General features: G+C 39.0%; 1 protein-coding gene across 2 annotated transcripts in view; it reads left to right on the top strand.

The window, feature by feature from the left end:
* Window positions 1-2,679: 2,679 nt before the first annotated feature.
* Window positions 2,680-18,821, top strand: part of ELMOD1 (ELMO domain containing 1) — a gene marked incomplete at both ends in the record, with an annotated part of 43,875 nt that continues 27,733 nt past the window's right edge. Inside the window, 4 exons of one of the 2 annotated variants that reach the window (XM_080714503.1) lie at window positions 2,680-2,714; window positions 14,731-14,876; window positions 15,021-15,049; window positions 15,436-15,533. In XM_080714503.1, the coding sequence (XP_080570629.1) occupies window positions 2,680-2,714; window positions 14,731-14,876; window positions 15,021-15,049; window positions 15,436-15,533 (308 nt within the window). Of the gene's footprint in view, window positions 2,715-14,631; window positions 14,877-15,020; window positions 15,050-15,435; window positions 15,534-18,821 lie in introns of those variants that run through there. The other variant, XM_080714504.1, reaches the window with a different exon arrangement.

The following is an 18,821-nucleotide window of genomic DNA, read 5'->3' as shown; positions in this document are numbered from 1 at the left end:
CTTTTGACTAAAAAGCATTTTAGTCAAAACTATCTTATTGGTGCATTGTAGTCATACATTACAATGGAATACAAGACTTGTGAGGATATACAAGCACACATCATCCATAGCAATAATTTAATATAAGCATTTTGTTTTGCTTTGTTTTTCTATGTGAAACATTTAGCAAAGTTACGTAATGAGTCCCCAGTGAGCAGTGAGTTAAATAGCTCTTAAACGGGTTTTCTTCAACCAGCCAAAGCCAGTTTTGGTGTTTTTCTTTAAAAGGACAGATAAATGAGATCTAATTGTTGTCTTAGTTTCTTGCGTAGAGGACAGATACTTAAATCTAATGGTTGTTTTCCTACCCTTCACTTTTCCCATTCAATCCGTAAGTCCAATAATTCTACCTTCAACATATTCTTCACCTTGGTTCTCCTCTCTCCCTCCCCAGCCCATTGTCCCCCCATTCAGGTCACATCGACTTTTATTTTGACAGGTTCCTAGGTGATTTTGGACAAAATTGCCTTTGACTTTAAAGGAGGATATTATAAGAATGACAACATAATAACAATACCAATGAGTATATACTCACTGAGGGCCATTGCAAACTTGTAGCTATGCTAAGCACCTTCCATGCTTGGTTTCATTCAATCCTCAGACAAACCCTACAAGATAGTTATAAATACTGTCACCCATTTAACCCTAGAGAGATTAAGCAGCTTGTCTAAGGTCACAGGTGGCTACTGGGAGACGCAAGATATGAACCCTGTCTCCAAGACTAGTGCTCTTAACTACGATGCACACTGCCTGCCATGTTTACGTATTTTATCCTTAAATAGTAAGGCTTCACCATGATATTAAACCGTGTTGTATTGCTCAGTACAGTGCTGGAAACACAAGCCTTCAAGATGTGGGAAAATTCGGGAACCATTTCACAGAGGACAGGATGTTTTAGCTTCTCCCTTTCTTTAACGTCAATGTCATATTACTTCATTTATCCCATGCCATTATGAAATGGGATTTCATTATTTCGGGTGAACCAATTTTCTAGCTAACTAAAATTGAATCGTTTAAAGGTAATTCTTAAAATTCTGATGAAAATCTTTCTAAAACGTAATCCACCCTTTACTACCTGAGTCATATGAGAATTCTAACTTCATCTTATCCTAATGACAAAGAAAGGTTACAACATATAATCTTAATTTGCTGTGTGTGGACATTCTTTTCAAAGCATGCATGGAATATTGTAGAAACAAATGTGTATTAAAGAGAAGAATGGCAATTATTTGGGCTGAGTTCCCCCATTTCGTGGCTGTCCTACCTGGTAATCCTCTGCCCTTGGCCACTGGTTCATACACTCAGTTCCCAGTGTTACTCTTCCATCTGCGGTTCCATTTGTTTCTTCTTTCAGGAGACAGCTTCTCACTATTATTGCTTCTAGCAACTCTCTATTCTTTAGTCTGTTTCATTCCATCTCATCCCCAATGGCTACTTTTAGTCTGTCCCAAGTATCCTCCTTATAAAGAAGGAAGAAGACCAATAATCTGAAGCTATAGGCTTTGTGAAAGCAAATTGAAAAGTGCTTTGAACATATAAGGTCTTATTGCTGTATTCCCAATGCAGCCCTAAATGGGGCCTGGAACATAATTTATTTTGAATGCCTGACATCAATAGCTATTATAAAAATTATTATTAACATGTATTGATAATTAATTGTAATTATTGATTACGGTTCAGTGTGATATTTCCATAATACACATAGCATGCACCCTACTTTTGAGTTTAATGGCATTATTATCAGGTGTTTCTAACTCTTCTTGAATTGTACTCCTGGGAGGTCGAGGCTGCCTGGCAGGCTATCTAGAAATTAGAACAGTTACTGTTTCAGTCAACATTCTCACTGCTGTAATCCCAAACAACTGACTACACAACTTAGAGGAAGGAAGATTTATTTTCTCACAGTCCTTGGAGATTCCAGAGTTCAATCTATGTCAGGCTGGGTCTGCAGAGCTCAGGGCATGGCAGTGGAAAGCAGAGAGATCAAGGGCTCTGTTCTTATATCACTGAGGCCAAAAGCAATAGAGTAAGCAAGCAAGGGGCTTCAAAGACAAAAGCACGGTTCCTAGGGCCACACCCTCAGGATCCTCTCCCTTCTACAGCCACAACTCACCTGCCCAGGATACCACCCAGAATATCCATTACAATGGCTTTATCCACTGATGAGATTACAACCCTCAGGACTTAATTATATCAGCTCTGAATGTTAACACATGAGCATTTCCGGGGATATTCTATATCTAACCATAACGGTTACTTTCATACCTAATTTTTCTTATGAATACTGTTCCTCAAGATATAGGAATATACTCAAACTAGAGGAAAAGCTTACTATTGAAGCTCACGAAACTAATAATATCTCCAGCAAGTGACTTAAAATGAAAGGTTAATTGTATAATTACTGAAAGGCTAAAGCTGCACTCTCCTACTACTGAATTGTGCTGCTGGGTGGAATACCAGCCAGTGATGTTCTGGGTATGTAGCCTGTTGTCTGCTTACCTCAGTAAGCAGAAAATTTTGACTTGGGATTTCTAGCCCCCTTATTAGTAAACATCTTCCATTTCTTCCCACAGCCTACACTTACTTTGACAAAGGCCAAATTGGAAGCAATTACTTGAGGACAGTTTGCCTGGCATCTGGATGGTCAAGGGAGGCACAATGAAGCATTTCCTGAGGTAAGTAACTGTGAGTTCCCGGACGAGCCCTCTAAAGTGGAGGGACTGTCGCACCAAGTAGGACAATATTCTGTCCATCATTTGTGGATAAATAATGGTCAGGTCTGCTTTTTACATTTTGGACAAGAATAATTTGGTCACAAAGCTTCTCTGCTAACTCAATATGCACACAGATGCTGAGAGAGAGGGAGAGAGAGAGAGAGAGAGAGAGAGAGAGAGAGAGAGAGAGAGAGAGAGAGAGAGAGAAGAGGAGAGGGAACTTGTAGGAGACAGGAGAAAGAACAAGGGCAGAGGGCATGAATACTTCAGTCAATCATGACGCTGTGTGTCTCTACAGAATGGTGTGGTTTTGGCTGAAAGCTGAGGTTCAAGGAAAGTATGTTATAAGCTTTTGTTCTTGCTGCCCTAGTGATAGATCTTAAATCTGTATTTATTTTTGGTTCCCTGGACAAAGTATGTTATATGTCAGTGTGCTTGGGTGATCATGTTTTGTTTCAAAAGGCATGTGGTTGTACCTATATTTATAATTATTTTCAAGAGTATTGATTGTGGTTCACATTTCTATTAGTGAAATTCCCAGAAAAATATTACATCATGATAAAATGTGACAAAATAAAATCAGCCTGGTCCCAAATATTAGAGAGTTCAACATACTTTCCAGAAGGTAGGTACTCTTGTCCTTGAGATAGTGACCTACCTCTGTTATACATTTCTGGATTTGCTTCAGCTCTTCTTTAAGGAAATTATCAGTGGGCATGCTTCTTTTAAGAACTGATTTGATTCTTTCAGTGGCTAAAATTTCAGATTTTCTTTCCTCCACTGGTTTTGGTTCCACTCACCATGCTTTGGTATGGCTACTGGTGTTACTAGATCACAGTTCTTTGTGAAACTTCTTGGGAGGTCACTATCAAACTATTCCCAATCATCAGAGCTTGTCTTATTCATGCAGAACACTCCCCAGCCTTTCTATCTCGGCTAGGTAAAAACGATAGTATTTCAAATATCACTAAGATATTTGCCAGCCAAGTATTTGACCTGATACATTTTGGGTTGCCATGGCAATTAATCCATCTGTTTACACATTCACCAAAAAAATGGGTATTTATGAATGCCTCCTAAATGTAAACATGGGTCTTTTATCTATAGAATCATGTTAACAGAAAGCCTTAGTGTTAGCTGAAACTTAGAAGTCAGGAGCTCCTTCTGTAAAATGGATAATGGTGGTGGTGAGGATTGTGCCAAGACTTGTACTACTGAATTTCTTTTTCAATGTCTCAATCATTTTAGAAAAACTTGAATGGATTCAAAACCAGTCATTTTAGGAGAAATTTTAGCTTTTGCTTCTGTTTGTTTTCTTGTTCAATTGAATGGTGGAAAGAATACTTAGTAGAGATTATAATATTACATTTTAGAATCAAAATGATTTAGATTTGGTACAGTAAAAATCACTTTAGTTTTGCATAGACCAACACCAAATATAATGAAACCAAGCTGGATGTGGTGGCACACACCTGTAATCCCAGTACTTGGGAGGCTGAGAGAGGAGGATCATAGGTTGGATCCCCACTTCAGCAATTTAGGAAGGCCTTCAGCAACTTAATGAGTTAACTCTTCAAAATAAAAAAATAAAACAGGGTTGGGGATGTAGCTCAGAGAGAGAATTCCCCTGAGTTTAATCCCTAGTACTACAAACACACAAAATAAAACCAGCACATATCTATCAGTTATAGCTGAGGCTGGCTTTGAACCTATGAGATCCTCCTGTCTCAGCCTCCCAAGAGCTGGGATTACAAGCAACTTGGCACATATATTTTATTGATTACTTATGTGAAACTAAGCTAGGACAACATATTATGTATCAAGAAACAAACTTGAGTGTTTTAATTGATCACTGGTTTTGAAATCATTAAAAAGTTCAATCATTGCCCATCCTTAGTTTTTATTGCTTTTGGCTTTAGTTTTTGTTTTAACGCCTTTTTTATTAAGTCATATGTATTTCTTATATATTAATTAGTGTTTAACATATGATGCTTATGGAACTGGGAAAGATAAGAGGGCAAGAAGTAATTATCGTGTTTTACAAACTATCAGATTTAGATTGTCATTTATTCCCTCTAGTCCATTCCCACAGATGTTGGACAATCTTGGCAATCTTTTCATCTGAACCAAAGAGAAGGTAATAAAAACACAGCCAGAAATATCAGATGATAATTCCTGAGCTCAGCAAATATATTATGGAGAATGAGGGGCTGACGTTTACTGAGAATTCAGCATTATTTAAAAGCCCACAGAGAGATTAATCTGTCAACTCTGAAGTGTTCTAGAATAAAATGCTTTATATATGCCCAGCTGCAGAATAAATTAAGTTAATCATAAAGAAGCCAGGTTGTGGGAAAGAATGAACTGTAATTTGCCTTAATGTTCACAAGTAAGCCGGGCATGGTGGCTCACGCTTGTCATCCCAGCATTTGGGAGACTGAGACAAGAGGATCCTGGTTCACAGACAGCCCCAGCTACTTAGTGAGACCATTTGCAACTCAATGAGACCTTCAAAATAAAGAATAAAAAATGGGGCTGGGGGCATAGCTCGGAGTTAAAATGTCCCTAGGTTCCATCCACGGAACCTCAAAAAAAATTTTTTTTTTGCAAGTAGCCTGTTTTCTGTTGCTACTAGTAAATAACTCATTCCAAGTAATCTCTAAGTAAAAGTTTATTCAGCTCACAGTTCTGTAGACCTCAAGAGGCCACATCAGGTGAGGACCTACTTGCTGGGGAACTCTGCAGTCCCAAGACCATGCAGGGCACCATACCATGAGAGGATGCATAATAGATGCCCAGGCTGGCCTTTATAACAGACCCACCCTCCAGATAACCCATCCATCCACTCACCCACGAATGGACAAATCCATTCTCGTGGGCAGAGGGCCCCCCTACTCCCACCTCTCAAGGCCTTACTGTGGGGATTCAATTTCAACCCCAGTGTTAGTGGGGACATTCAAACCATAGCAGTACCAAACGGCTCCAGCTCTTTGCTACCCTCAGACATATCAATGATGTAACTATTCAGACCATAAAGGAATGGAGAAAATATGTGATGTGTGTCTAAATAATTACACAGGATATAAGAGACAAATGCTTCAGGATTAATATATCCAGCTAAAAGGTACAGTTTTGTTTTCATTTTTCCTTTAATTTATTTGAGATGGAGTCTTGTTATGTTGCTTGGGCTGATCTGAAACTCATGATCCTCCTGCCTCAGCCTTCTGAGAAGCTGGGATTACAGGCGCAAACCACCACATCATGCTTAAAAGATGTGTGTTTTGTTTTGTTTCTTTGTGAAACTGGGGGTTGAATCTAGGAACATTAACCTCCAAGCTACACCTACAGACCTTTTTTTTTGGTGGTACTGGGGATGGAACCCAGGGGCCTTCTACCTCCTGGCTACACTCCCAGACCTATTTTATATTTTTATTTGGAAACAGGGTCTCTTAAGCCAGCAGAGGCTGGCTTCGAACATGCGTGATCCTCCTGTCTCAGCCTCCCAAGCGCGGGAATTACAAACATGCGCCACCACGTCCGGCCCACCTGCAGACCTTTTTAGTTTTGTTTTGAAACAGGTCTCACTAGGTTGCTGTGAGTCTTGCTAAGTTGCTGAGGCTGTTCTTGAACCCGCAATCCTCCTGTCTCAACCTCCCAAGCACTGGGATTACAGGCGTGCACCACCACACCCAGATGAAATTTCTTTTTCTTGTGATGCTAAGGATTGAACTCAGGGCCTCACACATTCTAGGCAAGTTCTCTATCACTGAACCATATCTTCAGCCTGAGATGACATTTTTAAAAGTCATCAGATTATTATACATTTTGAAAATTCTGATAAAGGGAATTTTAAAGTCATCACACAAGAATAATTGAAATAATCCAATTATTTCAGCCTCAGAATCTCAGCTTCTCAGCCACGGATCTCACTGCACATTTTCCCTCTTCAGGCAGAAACGGAAAAAGGAAAATCTGCCAAGCCCAAACCTCTGTGAGGAAAAAAATGTCTGAGCAATATTGCAGACTTGTCCCTTCCTCCTGGCTTTGAACCAGTGAAGAGAAAATAGATGTTACTATTTTTTAAATATACTTTTATTGGTGCAGTGTAATCTCATGTCATAAGGAAGTTCAGGTGATGGAACATAAGTGCACACAGCACTTGGTGAGCTCCTCCGCCCCACTCCCTCCCCCTCCCCACACAGAATGCTGAGATTGGCATTGATAACTTCATACAGAGACACAGCATGGATGGAAATGTTTCCTTCGTCAGTTCCCCCCCCCACACACACACACAATCTCTCACCCCTAGACACAGGTTGCCACTTTTATTTCCTCTTCATGGCAACTGTGATAAAGGAGGACTTAATTGCACATTTAACAGAGAATGACAAGAAAGCTTAGGAAAGTTAAGTAAATTGCTCAGAGGCACACAGGTACTTGAATGCAGACTTGACTTTCATCATTTATTTATTTTTTATTTTTTATTTTTATTTTTTGGTGGTGAACCCAGGGGCTTTTCTACCTCTGGGCTATACTTCCAGACCTATTTTATACTTTATTTGGAAACAGGGTCTCACTAAGTTGCTGGGAGCCTCACTAAGTAGCTGAGGCTGGCTTCAAACCTGTGCGATCCTCCTGTCTCAGCCTCCCAAGCGCGGGGATTACAAGCGTACGCCACCACGCCCAGTTAATGTCCCTTATCATTTCTGAATCACGTTACAGTGTGCCACTGCCAGCCTTTGTGGGTTTAAAAAAGCCTTCATTGAGGAGATACTGAGGGATAAGGAGGATTAATCCTTTAATTTTGTTGTTTCATTTTGTTTTTTGGTTTTTTATTTTGTTTTGCTTTTGTTTTTAGTGCTGGGTATCATGTATCATGGTGTGCACCACCGTGTCTGGATAACTTATTTTTATTTACCAATAAATGTTTACATTGGAGATTACATTTAAATACTTTGTGTGTATGGTGCCAGAGATTGAACCCAGGGCATTCTACCTCTGAGCTATATCTTCAACCCTATTTTATTTTTGTGTTTTGAAACAAGGTCTCACTAAGTTGAGAAAGTCCTCACTAAATTGCTGAGGCTGGCCTCAAACCTGAGATCATCCTATCTCAGCCCCAAGTACTGTGATTACAAAGCCTGTACCACTACTTATGGCTAAATACTTTTAAGCATCGAATTATAATGTGTCTGTTGTTTTTCTTTATAAATACTATCCTGAAAGTTTAAAAAGTCTGGTTTTAAAAAATAAATTTTGCCAAGTACAGGTTGTTAAGCATCAAGATTTTAATTTGAATAATGATGTTGTTGATAAATTAAACCTGTGTCTCTTTTTCCTAGAGTTGAAAAAGATAGACCATTAGTTAATTTATTTTATTTGTTCCACAATTAGCTATTGTTCTGTAAGCCCACATATAAAATGTCTCTGGAATGTAAAGACAGTGCCCTTTTCGATAGCAAATACAATTCAGAATAATATTGGTTAATGACCCATCAACCCCCTTAACTTTTACTTTGCAGAAGACAGTACATCTCAGACAGTATATCTCAGACAAAGAATGATGGAAACAACTAGGAGATCTGCTCTTGCCTAGGCAGGGAATCTTGGGGCCTCGCCCCTGCTCTGTGAGAAGCATTTATTTTTCTAGAAGCCCACAGATGATTTCTTTGTGTGATTTCACATTTCCGGTCCGTATGTCAAGTCCTCTGCAGCCTCTCTTCCAATCAGGAAAAGGAGAAAGCTCACTGTAATGATGGCCCTATTTTGTAAGCCAAACACCTCTTCATTCTACCTCCAGTCTACCTTCAGCTCTTTTTTATGTTTTTCTTTTTGAAACAGGGTTTCAGTAAGTTGCTGAGAGTCTCACTAAATTACTAGCTTGGCCTCAAACCAGCGATCCTCCCGTCTCACTCTTTCAAGTACCGAGATTACAGGTGTGCACCACAACACCCGGCACCAAACACCTTTTGATATATGAATTCTCCACCAATTGCCAGTGCCTCTGTTTAGGAACATTAGTAGAGCAACTAAATTTTAAAACAATCACTTTAGAAAGTCTATGTAATTCTGGAAGTATTGAGACGCTCGGTCTTTAAGCCCATTTAAAGGAGAAGTCTTCATTTGGAAAATTATGAGTTAAGCCAATAAGTGTGGGGTTTTTTTTCTTTTTTGTATGCCTTCTTTTCTCACCAATAGTGTATGTCTTATTTATTACAGGATTTCTTCAAGCAATAATTAATTTTCATTATCACATTCATTGAAATTGCTCAGAATAAGCCACTTTTCTTTTATTATTCTAAGAGACGATGCCAGAGTCACAAATTTAAGGTGATGGAGTAGCGTGGCACTCCAGGTACACACCCTCACCCAGGCCAGGGGCTCTAAGGTGTTAGGCAGAATCTCCTGTTCCTGAGGCCCCATCCCTACTGAATGGATTCCTCTGAAAAAGCGGCACTGGACAGGAGCTCGCTTTTCTTTGGTGGCAGAGATATGATCCATTTTGAATAATTTACATGGGATGGTTATTCTGGTTCAAGCTAAAGAACAAATGTTAAATAATAAACATGGTAGTAATTGCTTTATAGGAGAATGCTGCTGTGAACTCAGCCATAAACTCCACTGTGCAGCATATTAATAAACAGCAGTAACAGAGAACATTGGAAATGGGACATGTGTAGTAGCTCATATTATTGAATCAGACTCTCCCAGTGCTTAAACAATGCATTCATCTTCAGAAGCTGCGGCAACTGTTTTTGGAACACCATCAAAAAGCCATCAGTTAAGAACAGGAAAAAATGCAAAACAAAACAAAACAAAGTGCCTGTGCATGTAGTGATTAGCAATCTGAAGTAGTGATCGGTGAACTCTCCTTCTGGTCTTGAGGATTTAATTGTTGCTTGGACAAAATCTAACAGACCTTATCAGCAGTGACTTGAGAGTTCACCATCAGAACTAAAAGTATTTGGTCTAGTATTATGCAGGGAAAAAAAGCAAATGTTTCCCCAATTAAAACTCAGCTTTACTGACTCAGGCAGGAAGGGAAAAGGAGCTGAGCTAGAAACCCCTGCTCGAAGGGCTCAGGTGTGAACAGAAGGCTGAGCAAGTGCCAGTGCAAGAGAAAGCAAATGAGACCTGTCTCGAAGGCAGGTTTGACATGGCTCCTCTGCAGAACAGGCAGGAACACGAGGACATTACAGGGAAGAGAAGGACCTTCTCAAACTCAGTTTAAAAAAAAAAAAAAAAGATGTATCTTTTCTTCCTCCTGGCTTCCCTCCCTCTTTTCCTACTTTCTTCCTTCTTTCTCTCTCAAATCAGCCACTGACTTGCTCAAAAGCATTTACAGGTCCTATTTCTTAGTTTCTTCCTTCTCGGGGTCAATGTGCCAAGCCAATTAAAAAATCTCTCAAAATATTTAATCATCATTATTGTTCTTGAGACTTTTGACCCTCAGCAGTTTTTCAATGAACTTTTTGATTTAGGGATTTAAATGGGTCCAAATGATTTAAGAAGTTTTTTAAGGTGTTGCTGATCTAGTCCTTTGATCAGGAAGCAAGTTGAGTGTTGTTTCTTTCATCAAAGTAAGACTACCAGCTGGGCGTGGTGGTACACACCTGTCATCCCATTTCTTGGGAAGCTGTGGTAGGAACATGGCAGGTATGAAGCCAAGCCCAACAACTTAGTGAGACCCTGTTTCAAAATAATAATAAAAAAGGGTTGGGATGTAGTTTAGAGGTATAATTTCCCTGGGTTCACCCCTCAATACCAAATAATAATAATAATTCCAAAGCAAGGGGTGACTCTGGTATTTCCATCCCTCTTCATGCCTTGCCTGGACCAGATTTATGACCTACATGCAAAATAAATTACATTTGTCAAAACACTGACTGATATAGATTGAAAAAGTGTTGTCCTTAGCATAGCAAGAAAATATAGCTCCTAGCAAGGCAAGCTAGCCTTTTGATGAATTATTTGCAGGCATGCTGGCCTGTTAGAAAAATCAGGGGAAAATCTTAAATGTATCTCGGAGGATTGCTGGCCTAGAAATTACAAAAGGGTAAGCAGTGCATAAATGTCATTTCATAATTGAAATGGGCATTTCTCTTTCATGACTCATGACATTGTTTATGTGATTATGGGAGAGATGTTGCAGTCTTTATGGAAAAGCCTTCAGAAATGATACGTCACCCCTAACCCCCACCGTGGAGTTCTACTGGTTTCAAAGATATGACAGTGTGAACATCCTCAGGGGAGTTAAAAAAAAAAAAGGAAAAAGATTTTTTAAGATGTGTCTTTTTTTCTCTTTTTTAAGTAAAATGTCTTGTTGCAACAAAGGCATTTTCTTCCCATATACAAGGAGAGAAATTATGGTTGGGCTGAAGGTCACATTACACAGACACCTCCTGCCACCTAGGATGACATTTCTAAGTCTTAAGCCACATCCTTGTGCAGACCCAGTAGAGTGGGCAGAGGGAAAATTTTCTGCAGCTTAATTTAAGCTATGTAATATTGGTGCCTTGTAACTTAAGTGAGGTGAATATGAAGATGTTCCTTGTGTTAGTCAGCTTTCCTTTACTGTAAAAGGAAATTTGTATTATATACCTGAGACAATCAACTTATAAAGAGAAAGGGCTTATTTTGTCTCACAGATTTTTGGAGGTTCCAGTTCATATCAGTCAGTCGTGTTGCTCTGGGCCTGTGGCAAGGCCGTATTTTATGGAAGAAGCAAACAACAAAATAGAAACAGTTACCTTATGGAACAGGAAGCAAGAGAGAATAAGGAGAAAGGCAAGGTCCCACAATCCCCTTCAAAGGCACGCCCCCAGTGACCTAAAGACCTGCCAGTGGGCCCCACCTCTCATAGGCCACCACCTCCCACTAGTGCCACCTTGGACCAAGCCTTTACCACATGAACTTTTGGGGACATTTAAGACCTACATAAACAATCATCAGAACCCTTTTCTCAAGTGCAAGTGGTACTACAAGAGCCTGGTGATAATGTGGTCCCACCTGTGCTAGAGTCCTGATGCACAGCCTTGAAAAGTGGCTTCATTTGATTGCTGGCCCATACCCACATGTGAGGTTGACTTTATTGGAAATTGTACCTTGAACAGATAGCATGTAAAGCTTTTCTTTCTTTCTTTCTTTCTTTCTTTCTTTCTTTCTTTCTTTCTTTCTTTCTTTTTTGTGGTACTGGGGGTGGAACCCAGGAGCTTTTCTACCTCTGGGCTATACTCCCAGACCTATTTTATACTTTATTTGGAAATAGGGTCTCACTAAGTTGCTGAGAGCCTCACTAAGTAGTTGAGACTGGCTTCAAACCTATGCAGTCCTCCTGTCTCAGCCTCTCAAGTGCTGGGATTACAAGTGTGTGCCACCATGCCCAGCTCAGCATGTAAAGCTTTCATCCTTAACTTAATAATAGGAAAGACGCCACCCAGTAATTAATATCGTTACCATTTGGCTGGGGACCAGTTAAAGACATTGCTCAATCTTTTTTGTGGCAGAACTATTCAATAGTTGGAAAATGAAGAACATTTTTCAAGAGAACAAGTTGAGATTTTATAAATTTTATTTGTCTAATTAAAATGTTCCACAAAATTTATTTTTGGTGTTACTTTTTTTTAAGCAGTTAACCTAAATTCAGACAGATCTTAGAACATATTTGCCTTGAGCAGTTAAATGTTAAGCTTCACAACATAGTAAATCCATTTTTTAACTTTTGTCAGAATTCAACTGATTTCATAGTAACTGACTATACATTGAAATTTCATATATACTTAGGTTATGACTTTTGATGATCATTTCATACATTTTAATTTTGTTTTAACTTACATTTTCTTCAATAAGGTAATACATACATTATAGGAAAGAGAAAATATATTTAATCAAAAAAGAAAAAATACTGATAATTACATTACCCAGTAAAATCTCTGTTAACATTTTTGTTTTGTGTCCTGACTTTTTCTCCCATGTTTATAACGTCACTATTAAATTCTTTTTGCTTTTTTTAAGGAAAAGTAAATCATCTATACATATCCCTTTGTAATATTTTTCTACTTGATAAATATATTGTAGAGTTTTTTAATGTTATTCTAGGGCACAATTTTATTGCCTGCAAAGTAGTCCATTGCACTATCTTAATATAAGAAGCTTGGTTGTTTATACTATTTCTTTGAATTTTCTTTGCATTTATAAGATACAGAGCCTATGTTTGTACAAATAAGACTGTTGGGATTTTTATTTTTAAAACAAGACTATTGACAATATTGGAATCAGGTTTGAACACAGCCAAGGTATTGATCCATTTCAGGAGATGTGATCCATTGTTGAGGCTCTTAATTAACCACTCTAATTGATCTGAATAACTCTCCATCACCTTATTTTAGAGCAGGAGGAGAGCAAATCAGCAAGTATTTGAGGGGACAGACTCTTCTAGAAATGAACTTGATAGAAAGTAAGAGAAACAACTCTACCTTCTACAAATGCATAATATTAAGAGAAGATGAGTTGAATATAAGGTCCTGGGTGAGAATCCAACTTTATCCCTATGCTTGAGTCATTTTGAAACTCTGACTAGTAGTCTCCATAAAGTTGTAGGCACTTAAGTTTTAAAAATTAAAAGTCAACATAAAATATAATTTCAGAGCCAGGCATGATATCACAAGCCTTTATCCCAGTACCCGGGAGGCTGAGATAGGAGAATTGCAGGTTTGAGGCCCGTCACAGTAATTTAGCAAGACTCTCAGCAATCTATCAAGACCTGTTGCTAAACAAAAATATAAAAATGGCTGGAGGTGTATCTTGAAGGCAGAATGACTCTGGGTTCAATCCCCAGTAAAACACACATACACACGATAATTTCACAGGTGTCAGAGACATTATGAGTGACAACATAGTTCCTATTTGGTGAGGTATTACTGGAGTGGGTTGGGTGTTCAGTAAAGAAGCTTCCTTTAGCAATAGCAAAGGACAGACTTCTTTAGAGATGTAGCTTGTGTCAGAAGATGTCTTTCCTCTGAAGAGCCCAAAGGTCCACCGTGTTTATTGAGTGCACGATGGGCAGGCTTCAGAGGAGATCAGTAAGGTTGAGAATGGTCAGCAGAGAAGGCAGGTGGCCACACAACCAAGTCATTAAGGAGGATGACAGCGCCTGAGGGCAAACAGAGGGAAGGAGGAAAGAGTGGAAGGCAGGAAACAAATACTCCGAGTGGTCAATAAATACATGGCACTGAAAGGAGATGAGAAGCAGGTGTGGTGGTGCACATCTGTAATCCCAGTACTTGGGAAGCTGAGACAGCAGGATCACAGGTTCAGTGACAGCCTCAGCCACTTGGCAAGATTCTCAGGGATCTAGTGAGACCCTGTTTCAAAAACAAACAATAGCTTGGCATGGTGGCACACCTTGTAATCCCGGTATTTAGGTGGCTGAGCCAGTTGGATTGAAGGTTTGCGCCCAGCCTCAGCTACTTAGTAAGGCCCTGTTAGACCCTGTTTCAAAATAAAAGAATAAAAATAGGGCTGAGGGTGTAGCTCAGAGGTAAAATGCCTCTGGTTTCAATATACAGAGCCAAAATTTACAAAAAAGTAAAAAAAAGAAGGGGCTAAAAAATAACAAGGATGAGCTGAGAGGCTGCCCACCGGGTGAGAGAAGACTTTGTTTCCTCATGTTTAAGGGAGAAGCAATGTTAATTCAAGCACTAATGATGAATTCTGCATGTAAGATACTGATTTATTTCCAAAATGCTTTAGGCAGGGGTGGGAAAATACAGGAATTCAGTACTTCACCCTCAGTCTGTTATAATATCACACTTATTTGAACAAATATTCTGGAGTATTTGTGTTCATAAAGTAGCATACACTTGCAAACCCAAGTCTAACTGCTCATTTTCTCCTGGGCTTCTTTCTCGCTGGTGGTGGCTGCTTCTCATCTCTTCCAGAGTTCTATTGGAAGAGTGCTGACTTTTGTTTTTCACAGAATGTTGATCCAGGTGTGCCTGTATTTTTACTGTAAGTTTTTGTGGCGCTGCCTGAAATTTGTAATGAGGAAGCTAACTGGGAGATGTGAACTCCAGAGGATCTGTTACAATACCAAGCCGGGAGCGCCTAGAACCATGAAAATCGGTGAGCAAGAAACAAAAACATAAGCAAAACGCAGAGTGGGCGGGATTGAGGGTACAATTTTATATATTTAACTATAGTAATTTAAAACCATTCTTAAAGGATAATTTTTGAATGACTTCTTTTTTTTTGTTATTGCTTTAACAGAAACATCACTGAGGGATTCGAAAAGTAAGGTAAATAAAACTGTTTTCTTGTTTTTTTAGAAGCTTTTCATCGGAGGCCTACCTTTATCATAAAAAATAAAAAATTTTAAGAAAAAAAGTATATCATTGATTAATAACTAATGCAAACCAAGAAGGAAGAATATCCACTCATCACAAACCACTGTACTTTTTACATGTGAAAAAAGGCAGATTTGTGAAGAATTTATTACTTTATTGTTGAATTTGCCTCTTTTATACTCTCAAGTAGTGTCTGCTTTATAATACATGCCCCCATAGAGAAGCAAGCTTAAACTAATACTTGAAGCCTCTATCCCAGTAAACACTGCTTAAGCCATTCAATGGTATTTCATTTAAGGAATTTAAGAAAAAGGGAATGATTGATGCCTCTTTTCCAGCTGTTGCAGACTTCAGTGAGTGTCCATCCTGATGCGATTGAAAAAACTATAGAAGACATCATGGAACTGAAGAAAATTAACCCCGACGTAAACCCACAGTGAGAATATGTTTTGTAGTCGGGCGTGGTGGCGCACGCTTGTAATCCCCGCGCTTGGGAGGCAGAGACAGGAGGATCGCGCTGGCTTAAGAGACCCTGTTTCCAAATAAAAATATAAAATAGGTCTGGGAGTGTAGCCCAGAGACAGAAGGGCTTCCAGGAACCCCAGTACCACACACACAAAAAAAGAATATGTTTTGCATGAGAGAAATAAGAACACAAGTCTCGCCGCCCACCACAGCGCCAGTGTTTGTCTCTCCTCTCTCTTTTTTTCTAAAGTAGTTCATCTGCGAGGTTTTGGCTTTTAGATGAAGAATACATTTATACATTTTAAAAGGTGATTTTTCGTGTTTGTAGATGACAGGAACTTTGTGCTTCTGTGATGGTATATGATTCTGAAATAACTATAAACATAAAAAAATGGGTGCCCCTGAATTTAGAATATGAGATAAAGAAAACCTACTCATCAATAATTGCTCTGTTCAATGTCTGTGTTTGGCATTAGCAGTAAATGATCAAATTAATGACTTTGCCACTGATTTTCCTCCGTCTAGAATATCCCTTCAGCTCCCTCATGAATATTCTTTCATGACAGGCGGATAGTCTTGGAGATGGCTCCTACCTGCTTGTCAAGAAGACAGGCATGTGTGGGAGGAAGAAATGTTTTTTTACGGGAAGATTTTAGAACTTTATAATTTATTCCTCTCCTCTTGGAAGTATTCAAATGCAACCTGGCAGTGTTCGTGACATTTAAAATTAGTTTTATCTTTTCCACTGGGTATGGCAATTTTTCAGTCAAATGTGGGACTGAAGACTTTGGGTAGAATAAATTTCAAAAGCAGATATATTTAGAGACGGTTTCAGGTTGGTAGCAATCAACCTGTCTTTTAGATCTAAGTACACGAGACCTTCAGATTTTACTGCTGAGAATGGCTTTTAATTACCAAACCCAGGAAGCTGGAGCTGAAGGGAATTTCAGAGCACACTTGGCATAGGTCTGTCTCTTGGAAGGATTCTAGATACCGGTTATCCAGGGGCTCATCGCAAAAACTCCATTTCCGCCTGGTCTCCATAGTGTTGTTCTCAGCCACTTCAGCTAATTAGCTGCCTTTTCCTTCTTCAGCCATGAAGGCTGCTTTAATTATGTAGTAATGTATGTTTGCAATCTTCTGACATATATTTTAGTCTTCTGGGGAGATGATAAGAAAGCAGTTCATTCTAAATTAGGTTGAACCAAAAGTGTAAGACTACACCTGGGCATAAGGGCTATGTTCGTCCTATAATTATATTTAGAGATTGGATTCGATTTAGTAGTAAATCCTTTCTATATCTATGAAAGTTATGTAAATTATATTCAAAAGCATTTATTTACCATCCCGTGTGGATGTGTGTGTTACTGGAGATTGAACCCAGGGAATTCTACCTCTGAGCTACATTTCCAGCCGTGTGTGTGTGTGTGTGTGTGTGTGTGTGTGTGTGTGTGTGTTACTGGGGGTGAAACCCAGAGGCTTTCTACCTCCAGGCTATACTCCCAGACCTATTTTATATTTTTTATTTGGAAACAGGGTCTCACTAAGTTGCTGAGAGCCTCACTAAGTAGCTGAGGCTGGCTTCGAACCTGCAGCAATCTTCTTGTCTCAGCCTTCCAAGCGCAGGAATCACAAGCTTACGCCACCACACCCAGCCTTCCAGCCCTTTTTATAATTTTTTTTATTTTGAGACGGTCTCACTTGGTTGCTGAGGCTGTCCATGATCATGCAATCCTCCTGCCTCAGCATACCAAGTACTGGGATTACAGGCAGGTGCTACCACACCCAGCTGCCATCCATTCTTTAGACGTCCTTAGAAAAAGGCATAGGTATTAAGTGTTTGTTATTTACCTGTTTGTTTGTATATCCCAGTGTGTGTTCCAGTGCCTAAATTAGATGGAACCATTGGCAAAATTGCTATAAAAATTAAATATTTTCCAAGAAAACAAAGAACCAGAAGGTTAGAGATGGAGAAGACATTTTTAAATTGCCAGGCTATCACTACTATTAACCTCACTTTGTTTTAATAACATTTTTTCAAGGGCTACTTAACAGTGGTACTAAAATTTACTATAAAAACTTTAATTGACTTTCCTTGTTCCCTTCTCTTTTGTTTCTTCCGTTATCCTTCTTCCCTCAAAAATAACTCTCTTCTCAGTCTTATATTGATTTCCTGGATGACCAGTGATATCATGCCCTTCCATACATTTAAATGTCTAATTTAGTTTTTTGGTGCTATGATAACAAGTGCTATAAAGGGCATTTAATTAAACATACAAATTTGTTTGTTTGTTTTGACACTGGAGATAGAATCCAGAGGCATGCTACCTCTGAGCTATACCCCTAGCCCTATTTTTTTTTTTTTTTTTTTGAAACAGGGCCTAAGTTACTGAAATTGCTGAAGCTGGCCACAAACCTGCGATCCTTCCATCTCAGCTTTTAAAGTACTGGGATTACAGTTGTTGCCACCACACCTGGCTTAACACACAATTTATTTTTGTTTCTAGGTTATCTGACACTGCCCTCTTATTTGGAGTAGATACATAATCCTAAAACCTATTGCCCCTAATTTTAGATTTAACCTCTATGCATGTCATTTACCCCTAGAAAGATGACGATGTCATTATGATTAAAATGACCACCTTTACCACTACAACATGTTCAAAGTGAATGGGTAAACCGGGAGAGAGAATATATTGCACAGTATTACATGAAATTACCAATGTTTGACCACTTTGGAGCCCCCCAAAATTACTTGACTAAAGAATTCAGTGGTAATAAATGAACATGAAGCACTATCCTAATTTTAAAAATATCACCAAATGAGTACAGGTAGGATAGGTTAATCATTTATGACAGCAGTTTGTAGGCAAAAAAAAAAAAAAAAAAAAAATCTTAGCCGGGCATGGTGGCACACACTTGTAATCCTAATACTTGGGAGGTTGAGACAGACAGCCTCTGCAACTTAGTGAGGCTCTCAGAAAGCTAATGAGACCCTGTTTCCAAACAGGAAATAAAATCGGTCTCAGGATATAGCTTGGAGGTAAAATGCCTCTGGGTTCAATTCCAAGTACCACAAAAAATAAAATAAACAACAACAACAAAAACCTATCTTGGTAGCTGGGCAGAGTGGCACAGGCCTGTAACTTGAGTACGTGGGAGGCTGAGCTAGGGGGATCACGGGTCTGAGACCAGTGCACTGTAATTGAGCAAATTCCTGTTTCAACATTAAAAGTAAAAAAAATAGGGATGGGGTTGT

This window comes from Muscardinus avellanarius (assembly GCF_963383645.1).
Source record: "Muscardinus avellanarius genome assembly, chromosome: 1".
Taxonomy (NCBI): domain Eukaryota; kingdom Metazoa; phylum Chordata; class Mammalia; order Rodentia; family Gliridae; genus Muscardinus; species Muscardinus avellanarius.
Note: the sequence above shows the minus strand (reverse complement) of the source record. Positions and strands in the feature narration are given on the sequence as shown.